The sequence below is a fragment of the Dicentrarchus labrax genome, unplaced genomic scaffold, assembly GCF_905237075.1.
Source record: "Dicentrarchus labrax unplaced genomic scaffold, dlabrax2021, whole genome shotgun sequence".
Classification (NCBI taxonomy): Eukaryota; Metazoa; Chordata; class Actinopteri; family Moronidae; genus Dicentrarchus; species Dicentrarchus labrax.
The window spans coordinates 9,445,084-9,467,619 of record NW_026136706.1 but is presented as its reverse complement, the minus strand read 5'-3'; the positions used below and the strand labels follow the sequence as shown (position 1 = coordinate 9,467,619).

At 36.8% G+C, this 22,536-nt stretch overlaps 1 protein-coding gene across 1 annotated transcript in view; it reads right to left on the bottom strand.

The window, feature by feature from the left end:
• LOC127365947 (low-density lipoprotein receptor-related protein 1B-like) overlaps positions 1–22,536 on the bottom strand; it is a 241,426-nt gene that overhangs the window by 139,477 nt on the left and 79,413 nt on the right. The window contains 3 exon segments of the mRNA XM_051404535.1: positions 20–148; positions 776–895; positions 18,078–18,215. Coding sequence (XP_051260495.1) covers positions 20–148; positions 776–895; positions 18,078–18,215 — 387 coding nt within the window.

Here is a 22,536-nt window from a genome sequence, read left to right as displayed (position 1 = left end):
ATGCAAGTGTGCCGCTCACCTTGTTTGGCTTTGCAAGATATCCTGTCAGGTTGCAGGATGTATCCTTCTGTGCAGCTGCATCTGTATGACCCATAGGTGTTCGTGCAGGTTTGGCTGCATGCGCCATACATGGCACATTCATCATGATCTTATGGAAAAAAGGAAGAGAGTCATTTGTAACAAATTAGGTGTGCTCAAACATGACCCAAATACATAAAGTATACTTAATGTGGCCTCACTCTGGCACCTCAGGCATAATTACTTTTATAACCAATGAGCCTTTTTTTGGAGCTGCAGTACCCTATAAACCACTCTTTCTCACGTCTTTCTCAAACAGGATCAAATTCAAGAAGCAGTGCTACTTTGTTAAACCCTTCCTCCAGCATAATGCAACTGTATGCCATGTTGTTGGTATAAGGTATGTGCAGAGTCCAAGTAAAACACTATAAGTCTACAGGCACCTTTGACAGCAAAATGCTGTCTTCTTCCTGGCTGTCAGAAACCAGGCCTGTGGCACATATAACAAGTGTAAAGAGGAAGACAAAGAGGCAAAGAGAAATAGTGTTCTCTATATACAGTATGTGCGTGTATGCATGTGTGTTGGGGGCATAATGCACTGTACATGAGGCCCTGCCTGTGGACAGATGGTTCTCATATACCCATCACCTCCTGCTTATTCATCTGAAGGAAGTCTGGCTGAGGGCAAAGGGAGACGGGGGTAGAGGGGGTGGGGGCTCCATGGCAGGAGGCCCCCACCAGCGCAGCTGAATCCTACCTCTGCAGCTCGTCCCGTCCTCACCGACCTCAAAGCCGTCAGCACAGAAACAGAAGGTGCCGTTTCTTGTCATGACGCAACCGTAGCGGCATCGGAGCTCGTGGCAGGCTGACAGGAGCTCTGCAGGGAAAAAGAGAAAGAGAGAAGAAGTGAGAATTGAAAAAGAGAGGGAATGAAAGGCAGGGTGGAATGGGAAATTACTTTTTGATTTGGGAAATTACTTTTTTGATTTTCCTCTTATCGTGGCCCTTTCGGTCACAACTGCTCCCTTGTCATTTGACCGTTGCAAGTTTAGACAAGAGTTTCTATGAATAACCGCATGGAAATGAAAATGGTGTGAATGTATTGGAAAGTATTTGAAGAGAAAAGTTTTCTTAACAACAGAATCACTACACAGGTAAAAGGAAAATAACTTAAAGAAATGTCACTGTGTTAATGTCACAGACAGGTATAGACAGGTGAAGAGTCTTTTTTTTAATTATACATTTTAAATGTTTTTTACTATATATTTTAAATGACTAAATGGTACTGAATGGTAAGTTTTATAAATCCCATATAAATTGTGAACCAGCAATCTAAGACTTCTGATGAGTAAGATTAAAACTTATTACCAGCCTTGCATTGTAAAGTCATCATCTGACACATTGATTGACTGGTAGCAGCCCCCAGGAAGTTCAAACATTTTCATTTCCCTTGTATTTTCTGAATGTTGTGATGGGTGATGATGCTCTGTATAGCACTAATCTTTATACAGAAAGGAACAAAGAACAGCTAATTATGGAGTGATGAACGTTCAGCAGAATAAATGGCACAATTGAAAATATAACCCTCAAAACAAAGCTTTAATTGCATAGAGATTGATATGCCACTGCTGAACATTAATTAATGTCAACTCATTGCCCAAAAGATAAAGGCTTGCATTGATCGTCCTTTGTATTTCCTGTACTAACCATTTCATGACATTATGAAATACGGCAGCTGCGGACCAAATCATTTCTTGACAGGGTGTATTTACATTCAACAGAGTAGTGTGAACTGAACGACAATCAAAGCTTCAGTTATCATCACTTTCTGAATGAAAACACAGTCTTTGGTTTTGATTTTTAAGAGTTGGAATTATGTGATGTCAGTGGATCAGACACTTTTATACACTTACTGAGTTATCAGAAGTCAATGTTTTATTACAGTATCTAACTTTCTTGCTAGCTCACTGACACACTGAGATGAATGGTGCGGTTGGATTGTTTGGAGAGCAATATATAAATCACAGTCAGCGCTTGTTTGAAACCAATATGTCAACTGATAATGATAAAAAACAGTTTGTAAGAGAGGGGAAAGAAGAATATAGCAATGAAATGTGGTAACTGTTGACTAATAAACCAGAGGCATGTAACATTACAGATAATACTCTTCTTCACCAAAGATAAATTGTATTACCAAAATGTATGTAAAAGTACATTCATTGTACAATGAAATTACTCGATGAATAGTCATAAAATACTCACCACAATATAAGTCTAATGAGGTATGTGCAAAATACTGTTATTGATATCAGAATATGTAAAAAAATATACAGCCCTGTTACCATTCACAGCTTCAGTGAGGGCTGCAAAAGATATACAGGGGTGAACTTTATGTGTATTTGGTTTTCATATAGCCCTCAGAGGAGTTTTGATTGACAGGGGGTTGAGTGGAAAATGACTGAATTTTCATTTTTTTGAGGTGATAGAGAACAAGCAAACAGTGAAGTATTGAAATGGTAAATGCCCAGTAGCCTTTGGCCTTCCATGACCAGAGAGGGCCTGCTTGGATATTTATTAATACTCCTCACTGGCTCATAGTGGTGAAATGATTCTGGAGTAGCACAGTGCTCAATACAATTTAAAGAGAATCTAGAAACAAACTATTTCAGAGAGGCATGTTGCTTTTCTGTGTTTAAAAGGATATGTTGTTGACAGTCATTTTGAGGCAGTTCTATACTGCATTTATTCGCCCACAAGAAAGGTGTCACTGTCAGGCTAGAGGTTTAACCATGCTTAAAATGTGCAAGCATTTGCAAGTTGCCAAGTTAAATTTACACACACTAGGTGGTAGACAAAATAAGACTCTACACTAGACAAGACATGACATAAAATCATTAATTAGAAGCAGACAAACAACATTTCCATCATAGTAGGATTTATCTTGATAAAGGAATATAATCCTTTGTGCACATATATATTTGATATATATTTTGGTCATGTACAAAATTCATGCACACCCAAAATTCATGCACACACACGTTTTGTTCAAATATTAAAGGTCCAGTGTGTAAGCATTTATTTGCAGAAATGGAATATAATATTAATAGATATGTTTTAATTGGTGTATAATCAACTGAGTATAAGAATTGTTTTTGTTACCTTTGAATGAGTCGTTTTTATCTACAGAGGGAGCAGGACCTCTTTCATGGAGGCCACCATGTTGAACATTCATGTTTCTACAGTAACCCAGAATGGATAAACCAAACACTGGACATTTTTCACAAGTTTCCCCTATGCGGTTAAAAGGCTGAGCTGTATTCAAATGGTTGTAATTTGCAACTTCCCCTCTTGACACTACTGAATGCTACAGATTGTTTTTTTAAGCTTTAAGCTACTGTATTTTTTGATATAAATTCAATCTTTAGTCACATGAATAATTGAATATTTTGAGTTAGGGGTGAAAATCAGCATTTCGTCTAAACTATAATTGAAAATAGAAGCTTATTTTTACTGTTTACTGTTTTTCCAGTTATCAAATGATATCTCATCTGAGAGTGATTTCAGCTGTATGCTGGTCTTGCTCGGTGTGAGAGGAGCGTATAGTGATGTTAGTATGGGGCCATATTGTCCTGACTGCTGAAACTACCCCAGCTTCCAATTGCACAGAAAGTGGAAGTTTCCAACAATACATGCAAGAGAAATGTTCACAAAACAAGTAATTTTTCCCCACTAAGACACAAGTTTACACATAAGGTACCTTTTGAGACAAACTAACATCTTTATAAGAGAGTTTTTTAAAACCACCAAACAAGTCAAAAAACTTAAGCAATCTCATAACAATTCCAAAATATTTATAATAAAGCCTGGATGAAACTCCTCTTTGGCGTTAAAGTTTGAAATTTCCAGTTCCTGTTGCTGGGATTACTACCCTCGTATAACCTGTTAATATATAATCCTGCCTCTTAACATTATGTTCATATATAACTAATTTGCATTGGCTAAGAGGTTTTGCAGGACATGTAATGCTGCCAGATTAAGCCTTAAAGTACAGACAAAAAATGTATGTGAATGGGAGAGCTTATTGCACCGCATCATATCTGTTGAGTCAGAATGCAAAGCTACTGTCTCTGACCCATCTTTATGAAAATCTCTAAGGTGATATGAGGGTATTCTGTTGATAGCCTAAGTTAATGGAATTTCTACTGCCTTAGAGCTCTTAGTATATTTGTCTGCACATCTACAGTAGAAAATACCAAAAATACCACATTTCAGGAGCTCATTCCTTTACTCTGTACATTAACTTAAGGCGTGTTGTTTAAGATTTAAGTCAAAAAAAGGATTTTATATTTCTATATGACAAAAAATAAGTATGACAAATGTTCAGAAGAAAAAAACCTTGCACAAAAACATAAATATGAATATACTCATACTGTACATACATGCATGCATACAAAAATACACAAACACTTAGAAAAACCCACAACTGTCACTTTCTTGGCTGCGACATTTTCAAAATGCATTTTCAGCTCAATTTAACAAGGAGCCATTAAAGTTCTACCCTCTGAAAATGAATGCAATAGTCGGTTTGTTAGCACTGTTAAAACATTTCTTAATGTGGCCCCCACTGACAAAATGTGGTGCCGATTATGACATAACATAGAACCATTGCATCTATTTTGCTTTGCTCAGCTCTGAATTACTCATGTTTAAGTAACTACCATACAGGGGTAAACTAAATAAGAAACGTTCCGGATCAGAATACACACTGCATTTCAGCCTGAGCTTGCTCTTTCTATACAGCCAAGCAGGCTCTGAATTACCTTTATTTTCAACCTTGGTCACATTGTTTATGTCATCTTGATGATTGTATGTTTTATAAGTTTAAACCTTCATTCACTGTTAAATTCCTCTGTAACTGCAACTAACAATGACAGTTGGCTTCCATTCATATCATGAAGGCCAAACTGACAGCCACACCTTTTCACATAACTTCAATTAACACAAAAACTACATACAGTAGGCTATTTTAAGTGTGAGTTAAATGTCACATATGTCACTCCATCTGATGCTGTCTTCAAACCACACTTTCTGTGAATATTAGAAACTAGCTGGAAGAGCAAAGCATTAATGTCAAACTAACTCAGAGGAGGAGGATGTGTTTTGGTTATTTTTAGGGTTATATGAAGTGAGATTGTGCTGGACAAATTGGGGTGGACTAGAGAACAGCACTCCTGGCAAAATAAAGCTCAAACAATGAAATGACAAAACATTGAATACAATCAGCCATCATGATGGCAATGGCTGGGGAAAAGGCACAGGTTGAAAATAACCAGAATTACACCCACCTACAAAGAGCCACGTGCCGGTAAATTTGTCTGCTTGGAGAGACACATTGTCACTGGCTGCTATCTTTCTGATACATTAGCATTTTAATGGCTGAGTTTAAACAGACTTTTTGAGTCATGCACTTTGAATATAATGTGTCCATCAAATCAGAGAAAAACAATGGTTTTATATGAAACAGGTTCCTGACTGGCTGGCGCTTATGATGGCTCTGAAAGAGAAAGCTGTGTTCTGAAACTGTAGCCTCTCTCCTTACTTAAAAAAAAATCTGTAGGCTATTTGTCTTTGAATTCTCATGTAGAGCAGAAGTGGGCAAAAATAGACAAGAGGATGTGCGATAGTATGTATAAGTTCAGATTGTATTACTGCTCCAGTTCAGATCCAAATAATGTATATCTGTACTCTATATGAAACCTGTAAACCTGCAAACCTTTCCACATTTTATATGAATAAAAAAAAGAAACCGATACAGCACCATGAAAAATGTGTATTAATACCCTGCCTGGAAAAATATTTTGAGGAATTAGGTACTTTAAACAAAAAAGTCAGTCCTTGACAGGTGGGTCAAAAACTGGCGCTGCTTCCAGCCATCTCTGTTTACTCGTTCTCAGGCTTGTGTGTGGACCCCATGTGACCTGTGCATTATTATTCATTGCGCGGTACGGTAACTAGTATGCTTCCCTGTTGTGAAGCAGTATGCAAAATGACTACATGCCGGGCTGAAGATATTCAAAGCTAATCCTTATATCTGCTCAAAGACGCCAGATGATCAGCTTTCCCTCTTGGCAAACACAGAGTGCTGCAGGGATTGCATATCTGCCACTGTGCCTGCCTGATGCTTTTCACGTATCTAAAGCTTTGCATTGCTACCTCTGAGAACATAAGTCAATTGTGAAGTACATGTGGTGGCCTTGATACTATGGTCTGCAAATACACTGGATGTGAAAGAAATGTGCTTTAGGAAGTTAGGTACAAAAGAGTTCCATTTTCTGTGATCTATACCCTTTCTGATTAATAATATTTAATTCTGGTATTAATGAAAACATATCCCTTAAATGTCATCTCCTGTAAATGAGGGATAATAGCAGCTGTGTTGAAAGACGCATTGTCAAAAAAAGAGTACACTCAAGTTGTGAACTGTAACCACAACGATGATGTGAGAAACAGCATACTTAATTTGTTGTATTATCTTCTGTACTAAGTATAATGACTGCACCAGAAAAGAAGTGACTGCTGAAGTTCAGAGCACAGGCAGAAATATTTATGAGTTGCTGAAGAAACAGATATAAAACAGTAAACAATGTGAGCCTAGTCATCCTATACCCTTTCGCAATACAGAAAACTCAGTTTTGTAATATGTTGGAATGACTGAAATATGTGGTTAAATGTTACTCGGTCTGAAACACGGAGGCATATGCATTCAAAACAGCAAGGCCAATTTAATTTGCAGTCTACTGCAGTCTAATTTGCTCTAATCAGATGTATCAACAGAATGATTCTAGCAATTGCACAAAATTAATTCCATCTGTTTTCACATTATGCCTGTTAAAAAAAAATGGTGGGTTGAGATATGTGAAGCTAAGAGGAGGTTCTGCGGCTTTGTTGTAGGTGTTTTGAGAAAATCATGATTTACTTAAATTCTATCAGTAATCTGGAAATTTGCAATGTCAATGCGTCTCTGGCAGACTGCGTGGTGTGCTTGAATTAACACAAACCATGAAGTTCAGTTTACACAATTGGGAGGGGGACCAACCAATTTAGAGCGCTGATACTGTTCAATGCAGCATTTAAATAGTGGTAAATTTATCACATACAATAATATAATAGGAGATTGATGATTATTTAAGTCTGTGTACTGATCAACCATTACTGTCATGGTCATTTTATGTCATGAGATGACACATACCTTAGTGTATATAATGAGTTATTTCAGTACAGTGTTTGTTTTGACTTGGCTACTTATTTACAAAATTCAAATTAACATAACGAAAAAAATTTAAGTTATGCTTTTCTACAAACATTAGTTTATACATTAGTGTCGATTGATGGTAATTTGATGTGTGCAATCTCTTTGCAGGCTACCATAATATCACTTCAGTTCCCCCGCCCACACAGTTGCCGACATTGTTAGCCAATGTTTAGCTCCCTCTTTCATTTCAGCACTGCTTTTCTGTGACTCTGTACATTACTTTGTCTCAATTGAATCACAGGGTAAAGAATGAAGTGCTGAGGTTACAGGGCTATTTACTGCTGTGAGCTCTGACAGTCTGGTCATTTGCCCTCATCATAACTGGACCCAAGAAAAAGATCTAACACAACACTGAGCTGCAGATGACATAGCAGGTATGTATATACAATAACATGACCTCAAAGTACAATCTGTTAAAAATCAGTGTTAATGTTAGCGAGCAGAGATTCCACTCTCTGAGTGGAATATCAACTTAAATATAAAATGGGTCTTCCTGAATGTTGAATGTTGTGAAGGGATTCAGTAATAGTACATAAACAATGCCATGGGGCTTTGTTGAAAATGGGAAAAACACCTCTTATATCAATGTTTACAGGGCTATGATGTGCTCTAGTTAGAAGGGCACCACAGAAGTTGACAGAGCGTCTCCTAGCAACACTAGCACTCAAAGAGTCAGTCAACAGCTGCCATGGGTGACGCCCACCCAGAGGCCTGAATCTTAGATGCTATTTCCATAAATCCTAAAATGGTTTGGCATGAAAGATTTACGAATACTCACGATAGTTTTAGTATAATCATAGTTTACATTACCTTGTACAAAAGTGAGGATAATTCAGTTCAACCTTGTTTATTCAGTAAATTGAATTTCCGCCTATTGAGGAAAAAAAGTTCACTCCACGGCATCGTTCAAACAAAAAGTCAAATAGCTAACAGACCACTTGAGCAGAAGTTTCTCAGACCTTCCACATTCAGCCACACAGATGGCAGAGTATGAATGGTGAGTGCAGCACTGTCCCTCTGCCAATACAAACAAGAAGCCTCACCATGGGCGAGAAAAGACTAACCCAAGGCTAACAGTCAGATTGCCCCATCTGGCCTAATTATAGCTTTCCTTCAGGAATAGCCATGGCCTTTGTCTGTGAAGAGCCAGTCTTTCCCCAAAACTCTGTTTGCAGTCAAGGCCTGCAATTAATGTGGGACCAAATTAAGATGCAAACCCAACACAGGAGGTACACCATGGCTGGCTGAAGGACCTTTAATGAGTGGATTTCTCACCTATAAATTAGGAGCTTAACCCACTCTGTAGGTCTGTAGCTGTGGTTGGTATCCTCTGGGTGGCAGGAATGACAAGATTGATTCCACAAAGATGAAATTGGGTCATGAATTCCCTAGGGTTCAAACATTCAAGAGTTTCCAGAAGTGTGTGCAGGGAAATATTATTTGTATAAGATGTGCAATGATTGTAGTGACACCATTTATTGACAAGGCTTTGGAAAGTTATCTGAGAAGCTTAAGTATGTCGGCTTTGATGTGACATGAAGCTGTCCGCATGGTCTCTAGAAGGTATAATTTCTCCAAGAAATTGAGAGATACATGCACATATACATGTAGTTTTCAAAAAAACTGTAATCCTGTAGCTCAAACTAGGGCTCAAATGTGACAGTAAATGTTGTTAATCCCTCAAAGCACAATTCGCAGAGGGATTTGAGAACTGGTACACTGCCAGGCTTCTGACATGCCCTTAAATATTGGAAGAAACATTATGGGTGTGGGCGTTGAAATCTTCCAGCAAACAATGAAACTTTAATTCTAACCACTCCTGAGGAAGAAAATCCGCTGTAATAGGATTTGATGACACCAGATTGTTTCCTCATATTAGGAAGAGTAATGATATGAGTGACAATATCTTGCCAGATTGTGGAACAACAAAGTAAGATGCATGAAATATTGATTGCCAGTGTCTGCTGTTATTTATATAGTGAGTAGTGGAGCCTGGCAGTCAAACCTAACCAGTGTTACCAGGATAACAAGGCCTGGAAATCTGACACAGAATTTAAAATTAGATAACTTTAATACATGTAACACTTTGACAAATTCCTTGGAAATTACTTTTAAATAATCAGCTGCATCTGTATCGACAGCAGAAGTAGGAAATAAAACACTATTGAAAATTACAGCCTCATCTTCTCTGGTAAAGTGACTGCAGTGAGCTAGAATATCACAGTAAAAAACCATAGCACATTGCAGAGTACCACCGGAGAGAGGAGAGCGATCACTTTGACTACTTACTGTAAATGTTCCATCCATTAGAGGGGCAAAAATTTAATAAATATGCTAATATGTTACAGTCTACAAGGCTGGTTGGCAGCACATTTTCAACCTACTGAGGGAAACACTAAAAAAATTATTGAGCTGTATTCATGGCTAGTCATTTTGGAACAAGAGCATCACTTATCACAGGCTCCTTCACCCTGGAGAAAAGTGTTTGTTTGTTTGAGTTGTCGTAATGAAAAGTTAATCAAGTGAGATAATTGAATGTTGTTCAGAGACAGAGGGGTGGGAGGGAAGGTTCATGTTTGACATTGTTTGTTTTTCAGAGCTTTATCATTATAAAATTAAGAAAAATTTATATAAATATTTTCTGTATTATTTTTAGTGTCAGAATGTCAGTCAGAAACATATATATATATGAAAAAAAAAAGGTAAGGTATGCGTTTGCCAAAGAAGATAAACCACGGAAATAATGTTTTCTCACTTCCACATCAGTAATGAGATTCTTTTCTGCTACTTTTCAGCCAGTGTAGAAGGCAACTATAATTTAAATCCCTAAATAGCTTAAATCAGTGTGTTCTCCGTAGAGGGCAAACACATTGCCTTTGACAAGTTGTGCTATGACATGGAAATCATCGCTGCATAAAAGTCCAGATTACCCCTACGTGGCAGAAATAGATCCATATATTTTGGAATCAAATACATTAGAGAGCCTGTCGTCGCAAAGTGCTGGGAGAGGCAGCCGCACCTCATCATTGTAACGTTCAGCGGCATTCAGTGGATTATTTTTGCTGACGATTTTCTGCTTGGAGAGAGCGAGACTGGCACAGGTTGACACTGCAAGTCCAGTCATATATTTAATCACAACCAACAATATTCTAGGAAGCAGTTTGTGACAGTGTTTGTTCATTTGTGGTTTCATTCTGTCATAAACCTTGTTATTCATTTTGCAAGTCATTTTTTGCAGATCAGAGCAAATATGTATCCTCTAATGCAGTGGTTCCCAACCTTTTTTCCTTGAAGCCCCCCTTGCCTGTGTCCAAGACAAGTCAGGCCCCCCCAACCCCAACCCCTACCCGCATACACACACTGAATAGATAATAAATAGCTTAATGAATTTAAATGTGAACCAAAAATATGTTTCAATTTGGATTATACAGAGTTTTGATTATCCAATTGGGTGTGTTATTGGGATTTTATAAATTAATTTTTTGTAAATAATAATTTTGGTAACCTCACAACCTCAGCAGACAAAGTTGTGCGCACCCCCTGCGACCTGTGGTGCCCCCCTTGGGGGGGGCCCGGACCCCAGGTTGGGAACCACTGCTCTAATGTATCCTAGAAATCTCAATATATTTGTATTATTATATGAATTAACTTTAAATGATTTCAGATATAACAATATCTTGTTTTTAATGATGCAATTAAAAAGTGGTATTATATTTATTAACAGTTGGCCAGTCTTAACAAACTGCTGGCAACTCATATCAGACACTATTTTGATATTGGACTGACAACACCTAATGATACTGCTGACACTGATGTTACCTTCACAGACTGACAGGAAAAGCTGTTTCACAATTCTGAATACTTGAGGTCTCAGTTTTGTTCAGGCGCTTTTAAGGTGATAAGCTTAAAATGATGACAGGATATGCCTGAAAGTTTAACAGAGAGATTCTGACAACTCTGTTCACTAGCTGTCTTTTACACTCTAACTGTTGAGCTACCTGCTAGGTAAAATCTTCTTTCAGTACAAGATCATTCTTTCATTCTATCACCATTATTTTGTACCAATCGTATATACCACAATGACAGTGACTGTTCTGTAAATCCTATACGAAATTGTTTAAAATAACCATACTGTACCGTACATAATGACATTTAATTATTTGCTTATTTTATTTGGAATTTCCATACAAAAAGAGCTGCCTCGCAAGAGAAAACACAAAACAAAAGACTCAAAATGGTAAATCATTATTTCAAAATGGAAGCTTTAAGGTTCCAAATGAGAAACACCAGTTTCAAGTGTGACATGTTTTAAGGTTAACAGCTGCAAATAAATACCAGTCTGCTTCCAGTCAAATACAAATTACAGTTTTTTATTTTAGATTATGCAAAAAGAAAAACAGACTTCTCTTGCAGGAGGGAATGAAGAAGGGTACAGAAAAGGTTATGGAAAATTGCAAACTGAAAAGTAGCAAGTAACTACAGCTGTTGAACTAATTTATTATATTTGCTCCTGAGATATAGTCTAATCAAATGGAAATACTCAAGTATAAGTACCTGTACTTGAGTAAAGGCTTAGTTACAATTCACCACTGGACCCAAGATTACCCAAGATTACTGATGTGTTGACTGATGCAGCAATGAGTTCATGCCTAAGCCTTAAACAACTTAAACAGTGGGATTGATAGGGTTCCAATCCACAAATTTTAACAATCATAAAAGCACATTCATTCAACTCACGCGAAACAAATTTAGACAGACTAGATATTAGATAGTTGATACAGAACATTGATCCATTTTCCTTATGAGAATACACTTAAAAGCTTAGCACAAAGACAGAGGAGAGAGATCATGGAGCAACACACTTCCCCACTGGGGGAAACCTCAGAATCAGAGTCTACAGGGGGATGAAATGGAATAGTGAGTGCCAGAAATAACTGTGGCAGCTATGTATTGTGAGTAGGGAAACAGGTCTTTCGTTGGGAATGAGAGAGTGGGGACATGTGTGACAGCTTAAACAGAACACTACATTAGAGTAGGGCTCTGGATATGTGTATACAGTATGTGAGTCAAGTCACAGTCACACTGTAGTTTTTGCAGTGGGACTCGAGCAGTCTGAACCGGCTTCACAGGTGTCACTCTTTTAAGACTGGATGGTTAAAAAGGAATTAATTATATCTATTGTATTTTTGATATTCAAATTGGCCTGTTTTCTGAGTGAGTAGGAAATGTTTCTGCTCCATACTTCACCATTAACAAATGATGCCGACTGATTCTGCAGTAAATGTCAAGTAGTCATGAGCTATTATTAAATTAGGTTATTAATGATGAATGTAATGGTTGGGGTCGAGCTTAGTCAGGGACAAAAATACCAGAGTACTTATTAATGTATCGTCTAAATGTCAGTAGAAGTGAAAGATGTGAACTGCATGCCTTTCTCATATTAGCACTCACCTGTGTTACATGCGTAACAGCTCACCCATTTCAAAATGAGTAAGACCTACATTAAGAACATAATTGCATTACAGTTTAGGTAAAGAACAGTACAAAAAAACAACCAAGCAGTATTAACTGCAATATAAAATCCATAAATATGCTTGTTGATTAAGGCTTTGTGCAATTTTGTCAGTTAAGGCAGCTAAATACTTGTGCCTATTATAGTATTTTAAATTATCTTTATTTCAGTCTAGAGATAAAAAATTCTGAAGAAAGAAAATCTCATCACAGCAGAATAGCTTTTTCCCTTAAGTAAACTGGAACTGCAAATTCTATTTATTTTATTGCTATAAATCAGTAAAATAGTCATTTCAATCTGGATCTACATGTAATTACTGGTTGGAAATTGTGCTACAATTTATGTGCAACTCCCATTTAAGTGCATGTTTTCCTACCTTTGCATCATTTGCATTGGGAAGGGCACAATATACAATATGAATGGACAAAGCACTAAATTGCAAGGTCATGAAAACAATCTCATAACCCTGCTTTTGCCAATATTCACACTGCTATGAAAACTAAGCCGAGGCTATCATGTTTTTATAACCTGTATCTGACTCATAAAACTTAATGCTGATGATCTTCCTGGGCACTCAGACACGAACAGCTGTATTCACTCTTTGCGCAGAAAAGTGTCAGCTATGATGTACTAGTGTCAGCACAAAAGTAACTAAAACCAGTATGTAGAATATTTAATTACGAAGCAACATTACCAGGATAAAATTCAATAAATGGACCTCCGAAGTTTTAAGCAATGAAAAAATAAATTTAATCAAATGATATAACCTGTTTAAACTCGAAGGTAATTATCATACGATAACTAAGACCGTAACCAAACTGCTGTGGAAATTAACAGTAAATTAAATGTTAAGCAAAATGTCACTGGGTTTATATCATTCAGTTATGTAATATCCTGCACTATATATAGTCAAGGCTGCATTTCTGACATTCACTTAGAGACAGCAAAGTGACAGTGTTTAGTTGGCATCTATCAGTCTATCAGTGATCTGATGACACTGCTGTATGTGCAATCATGATATATTCTCCAGTCAGATTGTATCACTGTTTCAAAAAAGCGGAAAGCAAACCCGAGTGCTTAGTACTGACAAATATGTCTTTTTAATAATTTTGTCGTATTTTGTTGATACGGCAATTTGATATGTAACACATTTTGGTGAAAAAGTGAAAACACTGAGTAAACAATTTGAACAGACATGGATTAAGATTGGCATCACAATTAAGCTTTTATTTTCAAATCTAGGAGAGACCTAATGCCAAGGGTTGACAAAGTCTCCAAATTCAGTTTCTAAGCTGCAGCCTGTTCCTTTTATTCACCATGTTCATTTGGAAGAAATTAGTTTATTGTTTACTTTCTGGGACTGCCCTAAGATAACATATGAAGTCTGAAGCTGAATTGTGTTTATGTAATTCTTCCTCAATGCAAGCAGAAGAGACTTCTGAGATCCCACGGCACAGCCATGAGCATGCGATTAAGAATGAGTTTCCTGAAGGTGAACGAAAAGAGTTGGTGGTTTTCCATCTGGGCACCTTCATATCAAGGCCTCTCGGGATGTTCAGCATGTATATTCATAAGAGGTGGGCAGGAAAGGGAGGGAAAAAAGTTTTGTAAGAGACCCAGCTGGTTGCCTAAAACTTCTCTTTGGTGACCTCAATTTCTCCTGCTTCCCAATGAGTTTGGTCTGTCCATGTGGGACTAAGCATACTGTACAGTATGTATTCCTGAGTGAACTTAAGCAGAATGATGGCACCACACAAACTGAGTTCATTAACATGAAATCAAAAATTGTGTAGTAAGAAAACAAATTCCTATTTTCAATCAAACTAATTTACTCTTTGTGAAAGAATGCATCTTTGTACTGCTTTAGGCAAGGAGGTCAAAGAGGTGGATTGTTAGAATTCAAACTACATATTCATACACATCAGATAGTGGCATTTAAAGGAATTTGTATGTCATGTTACCTATCCACTGACAAGATATATGCAAAATGACATATATTTGACAAGAATAATGTAAAATCTCTGAAAGGGGAATTTAGGTATTTTTTAACAGGGACTGTATTTCCCCATGTTTCTGTGTCTAAGTGACTAATGGCAACAACAATTTTTGAAATGGGTGCAGTATTGAGCGAGAGGTTATTGAGTCAAAAAACTGGCTGCAACATATTCTTTATGGGCAATTGTGTACCGTCAATGAACGTCTGATAAAACTGCTTGTTTTTGCCACTGATTGGCTCAGATTGTTGGGGAAAATGGCCTGTAAAGCCAGAATAGTTTCACATCTAATTCATTGAGTTAATAGTGATTATTGGAACAGTGGAAAACGAAGAGTTGTATGAAGTGTTTGGATGAAGTGTTACGATGTTGCAATAATCCACAGTTTTTGTCAATAGAGTTTGGTTGCTTTGAACAGAGCGACATAGCTACTGTTTCTGGTTAACCAAAAAGGATCTTTTACACAAAGCTCTGTATGGATCAATTACATCATTTTGTCAGACATTTACACCAACAAACATCAGTGGGAAAAACAAGCAGTTTCAATGGACGTGCACTGACAGTATGCAATTGTCCTCAAAGATTCCTGCAGCCCTCTCGCTCAATACTAGACCAATTTAAAAAATTGTTGTTGCCATTAGTCACTGAGAGACAAGAACATGGATCCAGATTGAAAAATACTGAAGCTATCCTTTAAGGTCTATGCAAGGCCATAGCAAGTTTAGTAACAGGAGATAACAATAGAAAGTGAAAAAGCAGATGTTGTTCAAGCACCTATAAAGCCATAGAGAGCATTAGTTTCTAGATTTACATTGGAAATATTCTTAATGTTTGCTACACAGATTTTGTTAAAGTTATTGTTAACGATGAACTTCAGTGAAACAGAAAGTTGCCCTTACTGTGAAAGAAAGTATGGAGTGTGACACAGAATGAAATATGCAGTAAATCCATTGTTTGGTAGTCGTGGGCTGACATTCTAACCCTGACTCTTTGAACAACACATTTAAAATGCAAAGCAGTACATCCAAATTAAACTGATGCATAAGAGAGCATACATGTTTTCTGGATTTATTGGTAATTCAAGTGCAGCTCTATCCTCACTCATTATATGCTGGAGAGAAAAATTACATTTTGATAAATAAATGGATATTGGAGGTCCTGAAACCAGGGTCTATAAAACTACTTTAAGCTTCAGATTCATTTGTAACAAATTTCAAATGTATTATACCAGTGTTGCATATAAAACTCTTCACAAAAGCATGCAAACCTTGAACAGACAAAAAAATCTGGTAGCTCATTTATTTAGAACTAATTTTGAGATACAGGAAATATATTTTTCAATAACTGTAAAACTTCCCAACACGTTGCCAAGTGCTTGCTCATGATGGTACTGTTGGGTCTCTGTAAATAATGTTATAAGGAGTTCGGTCTAGACCTGCTCTATTTGAAAAGTGTATTGAGATAACTTCTGTTATGAATTGGCGCTATACAAATAAAATTGAATTGAATTGAATTGAATTGAATAGATTGTGTGATTTTTACTGTTTTAAGATGCTTCATTATTTTTTTCTATTATTTTTTTCTATTATTTGGTCTGTGAGATATCCAATACAAGGTTGGCTATAAGGGGAAAAATAGTTCTGTGCAATACAGCCTTATTATTTTTCTGTACTTACTAAAAAAAGGAAGTCTTTGTGCTTTTTAAGTTTAAATTAAAGAAACATTTAAACATTTAAAAGAACAGTAAGGTGAGGCTTACAGCTATTGCATTTTAATTGTATTATAGCAGTATATTATAATGATGTCTATATCTGTTGTCTTTTTTGGGCAACTGTTGCAAGCAGTATGAATGTATTATCATGATGGCTATTGTATTTGTTCCCATGCACATCTATAAAATAGAAAAAAGTAGCTGATATAGCAGCTGATTTTTTTTAATACCTTCCTTCCAACTTAAGTGAATTTACTGTCATTTGTCTGTCTGTGTTTATACATCTATGTAGCATGAATGGGAGATATCTGAGCCTGCAAAAACTGCTTGCATGTTTTATCTGGGCTGACTTGAGCATATCTCCCAGGTTGCTTTGCGCATTTTTATTTAAATTGACATGAACACAGTATTTGAACCGAGTTTGCTGACGTCTTACTCTTCTTTGCTATTTAGTTTGGTGAACAGACTTTATTAACCCTTTGAAAATAATTTTGTAGCTCAGTCACAATTTTGCAGATTTGGAAAGTATTCAATACATGTTATTGTAGTTACATTACAGCCATCAATCCCCTGAAAAGTATACTGTATAGACATTTCATTTATCCTAGATGCATTTTAGGTGATCTATAAACTTAAATAGCAATTTTTAAACCAAAACTGACATTTTGCATATTGTTACACTGTCTTCCCACTTCAATCAATATTGATTTAATTCCATTCTCTGGTCCCAGGCAATCTACAAAGTAAATTCATCAATGCAGGCAATAGTGTAAAGAATGAAACACTGTAGCAAGAGTTTTATGCTTCTCCGTGCCAACAAACAGGCGTTTGGACTCTTCACAGCTGTGAATCAGAGGCTACCATATCCACTCACACAGAGACAAAGCCCAGCATGACTTTAACTGTCTTACGGGTCAAAAAAGGTTGTGGTTTCTGCCAGACAGGGGCCACTGTTGTGCCAAGACTGCAGAAATCATGAGGCAGACTCTGCCTTATCACAGAAGCCAGGTGTCCATAGCAGCTTGGTATAGTTGCTAAGAATGTGAGCAACAACAAAAACTTGTGTACAACACAACACCTGGTGCTACCTTCACACTGTGTGTCTTCCCTGCTCTGACAAGAAGGATGATGAGATGTAACCTTGGCAACCAGTTTAACCACAAATGTCAGAAAGTGCCAGCTCAGGCCATGTTTTCATAAATTATCATTTATAATATCAACCATCATGCATACCCTTGAACTCAACAAAAAAACCCATTTTAGTTTAAATTTACTTGACTTAAGTTTGGTATTATGGATATCTTGCATAAAGCACATTAACACGGAATAAAAGTAAAGCATTTTCCACAGCTATATATTTTACAAATGTAACACAGATTTAATGTGTAAAATAAATTTCGAAGTCTTAATAATCCAAATAAGATGAGCATGATCTGATTAATTAACATCATAATGAGAATACGTATTGATTTATGCATTATAAACCTAAGGCGTAAAGAGTCGGGATATGAAAGCATCATTAACTCTTACCTCGACAGTGAACTCCTTCATCGTAGCCATCTTCACAGTCTCTAGCCCCATTGCAGAGTTTGTTGAAATGAATACATTTTTTTGTCCCGATACACTGTATGTGATTAAGGGGACATCTGATCACCACCTCCTGTGCACCTAAGGAAGAGAAACAACAACGTGTCAAAAATCTGTAGCTCCATTTATTACAGCGTTAATAATTCATGTATTGTATCAGTTTACTGCAAAGCCAAATGAGCATTAATGAGGCTGTTTTCAGCATATGGAGTACCATTTACAGTGGGAGACTGAAGACAGTGATATGAAATACATTTGCATATTTCACTGTCTTTCTCTTTTGTAATTTTTGCAGGCAAACAATTTTTTCCCACTATTCTTTGAGTACCTTCTCAAAGTGCTGATACTTCAAGACCTCTTTTATAGGAGGCGGAAGAACCTATGCATATGCAAATATATTTATACTTCACAGCATTGTTCTTTACACACAACAGATGTTCGCCACACTGCGTTGCAGCCGCACTGGTGAAGTCCTATAACAAACTGCCCGACTCTCCCTGCCAGCCAGGCAAACAGCAGAGAGCAGCTGTTTAAGGATTCATGAGGCACATAGGTGACCCTCATTCATGTGGCAGCCACAAGAGCACATAAAACACAGCTGACCAGTGCACCAGCACTGTAAATGTGTCACATCTCCACCTTAACTACATTGATATCAATTACCAATGTGCCGTTGCAGCCACTTAATGGGAAGATTTATCACCCACATGAAGGGATCTGTAACAATCTCCAGAGTTCTACCACCCATAGGAATTCACATCCAAGCACACTTGGACCATCTTGACTAAGTGGTTACTGATTCACAACATCTATTTCTACTTTGTAAGGTATGAGATGCTGCAATTAACGTGGCTATTACAATGAGGGCTGACATCCCCTGCTGATTTACAGAAGGGATTTGTGGACAAGTAGGTGTGCTTCTGTATTGACACAATAATGACTCCTATTAGTTTATCCTCCCAAGCATTTTTTATTGCTTTAGAAGGGTAGCAGAAGATCTTCCTCTTTAATGGATATTTCTTGGCTATCTCTTCAAGCCCCAGTGATTCACACTATTTTTATGCCATATTTAGGTAAGTCAAATATAAGTGACCTTGTCTCTGAGAGTTCATATTTCATACATGAGCAAACTGGCAGCCTCATCTGCAAGGCTCCAAAAAGTGTTTAAAGCATTGCTCCTTTCATTTCTCTTCAAGCTCCTTGTGGAATGGACTTTTTGATATTTGCACTCCTTTCAGACTTCATGTACATCAACAACTATTTGTAAATCCATCCATCATACAGTATTTATGAAAAAATACATATTATAAAGGCTTAATCTTCTTTCTAAATTGTCATTATTTACTCTACACTGAGGATTCAATTTTCAAAATATCACCAATGGCCTTGAAGTGTGCATGTATTTACTGTATACTCTGGTCTTATGAAAGCAATCATTATATAAAAATGAAAAGGAGAAAAAAAAATCATTTTTGAAAGGCTAACATTTCTTAAATCACATTTGGAATCAAGCCTAAATAAATCCCTCATGTGTAACTGTTTTAAAATAGACAGGACATTTTCACTCATTACAGAACAGGGACACACTGTCACAGACCATTCAGCCCACTGTCCATTTGGCAAATGTACTATTTAACACACAGCTGTAAGGGTCTCTGACAACGTAACGGCGTTGTCAGCCTCTCCCCTTGCTTTCTCGCCACATGGGTTCTAATCTAATGTGATAAGGGGAGGGATGGCGCATGAATATTCAGTGGCTCTGATCTGTCATGCAGGGATACACAGATGGTCTCTCAACGGCTGAGGTGCTCGGAATTCCTCTGTCAATTCCCAAACTACTGTACTATGTTGGATGATTGCTCAAAGTCGTATATACAGGATAGTGCACTATATCATGTAATACATCCTCTGACAGCTATACTGGAGCTTTTCTCTCCTTAGCTTGCCATTCCAAGGTGCAGAGTAATGCTTAAATCCAACTTCCTACAAAGAATGTTCCGTTAATATAAGATCCTCATAAGCGATCCACAGTGCAGCTATTTACAGTTTGACCAACGCTGGAATATCTTGTTTTAGCTCTGAAGAATGTGACAAATAAACAAACAAAATGCACATTTAGTGGGCTAAGCTCTGAGATGAGCATCTTCAGAAGCAAATAAATATTATTACTACAGTATTGCACTGACAGTTCAGATATTTGTATTATTTTAGTTTAAATAAATGCACTGACAACCTTGAAAAAAATATCTTCTGAAACTGATTTCATATATTTATGTATATTTAGTATAGTATTTTTATGTGTGTATTTATGTATAACTTGTTTAAAGATTTTATAATCTCAATAAAAAGGGGTGCAGTCTACATTGCCTGTAGTCATCTCGGTGGTCACATTGGTGTGGGAGGGATTGATCAGCCTGCACTAGTTTCTACCACTATGTCTTTTTTTTTATTACCAAAGGGGTGCCAAAGTCAGACATTTTTTCAAGTCAATGGAAATGCATGATCAGAATCAAACAAATGCAGTTTGGTGTTTGAGTCTGAGTTGAGGACAAATTTTTTCTTCATGTCGTTGAAAATGTTTCAACTTCCCAAATATCTTCAGAGCTTCACTGACAGCTGGGATTTTGCTTGAAATCGGGCCATGTTTTAAAATCAAGAAAATCACTTTACTCTGCATCTCTGTCCACTTTCACTCTCACATACACTTGTGCAAGCTAGAATTGCAGTCAAAGTTTGAAATACAAATGGCTTAAGACAGACAGAAAAAGAAAAAAATATATATGAACCGCAGGTCCCTGTTGTATTAGGCAATTCCTGATGTATAAATCTCCAATTATTTTAGATGAAAACTGCATGGTCCCAGTAATGGTTTGATAAATAAATAATGTCCAGAGATGGAATGGGCAACCACACTTACCAGTTAAATACCAGTTTAATCATAACACCTTGAGTGGAAGGCAGATGTTCCCTTGGTAGGGTACAGAAAAAAAAAAAATACTGTGATATGCTTATTCAGTTAAAGCGGAAAACATTTAAGTTCAGCATCAATATTTATTAATGTCTTATTTTACAATAACACAACTATAAATTAAATAAAACATCCCCATCTAGTCTAAATACTGCACATATATTACTGGCACTGCTGCAAGCAAAGATATATTTGTGTTGTGAATGTACTGAGTATGAGCTCCTCCAAACATAAAATATAATTTGCCGCAAAACATTCTAAGAAATTACTTGTGTAGTACAACAGGTCAGCTTAAAGGGTGAATGCCGAATCATATTTCACCTCTCAAACTGCATTGTGAGTTTAATGAACATAGCAGACTGTAGGGACTGCAAGCAAGATTTTAGATTTTAGGACATGTTAATTAAAAATCATGCTGCTATTTGCCTACTTTGAGGAGTGAATAAGGGGGAATCAGCAGGGCCAAACTAATACCTCTATTTAATGTAAAATGAGAGGCTTCTAGGGGAGAATTTCAACAGCTATGTTCATTATGATAATCATGTTAATCTGAGCCACTGCCAGTTTGTGCGGAATAATTAATTCCTAAAAGAAAATAACAGAGGATCAATCAGCAGGGGAAGCTCATTGAACTTCTATGTACAGGGATTCATCATATCCCTAAGAAATAAAAAATAACGATTACATTTTCTTTCTGTGATCAAAGTAGCACCCCAATGCCTGACCTAAGGCAACACCAATGTAGACATCCCATAATGGCTTTATAATGGCAAAAGGCTTTTTTCTGGTGAATCCCACAATTACAATGACATTAGTTACTGTATGCACTCGTTTTAAACCCTGACCTCATTATTATTATTATTATTATTATTATTATTATTATTATTATTATTAATACATAAATCACTGATCTATCTCACTATCGTGAGCATGATGTCAGTGAAACATTATTTTGGTGAATCTGAACCAAAGCCAAAACAACAGAAAAACAGCAGAGGCAGCAATAGCTTTTTCTCCTTGCACCATGCTTCCGTGCAGCTACTTTGTATGTAATGACTAACCTTTTGACACACTGCCTGATGCACCATAACAAATTCAAGTAGTAGACAATAAAATATATTTTCCCCCTTTCAGTATAAAGAGGAATTTACAAGTTTACACATTTTGATATTTTTTATTGTTAGTTACACAACAAACATAAGCAGTGACTATTATAGTGTGCGTGGTTAGGTTACATTACACATCCATAAACTAAAATTATAGCTTAATGTAGATTGCTTTTGTAAGACAAACATTGTTAACTAGTAACTAGTAGCTACAGTAGTGTCATACAATTCAAGGACATACAGTTCATAAAACAACCCATGACAGAGAAGATGTTCCAAGAAGTGATGCAATGTTGTTAACATTAATCTTTGGGCTCATAAACTGTGT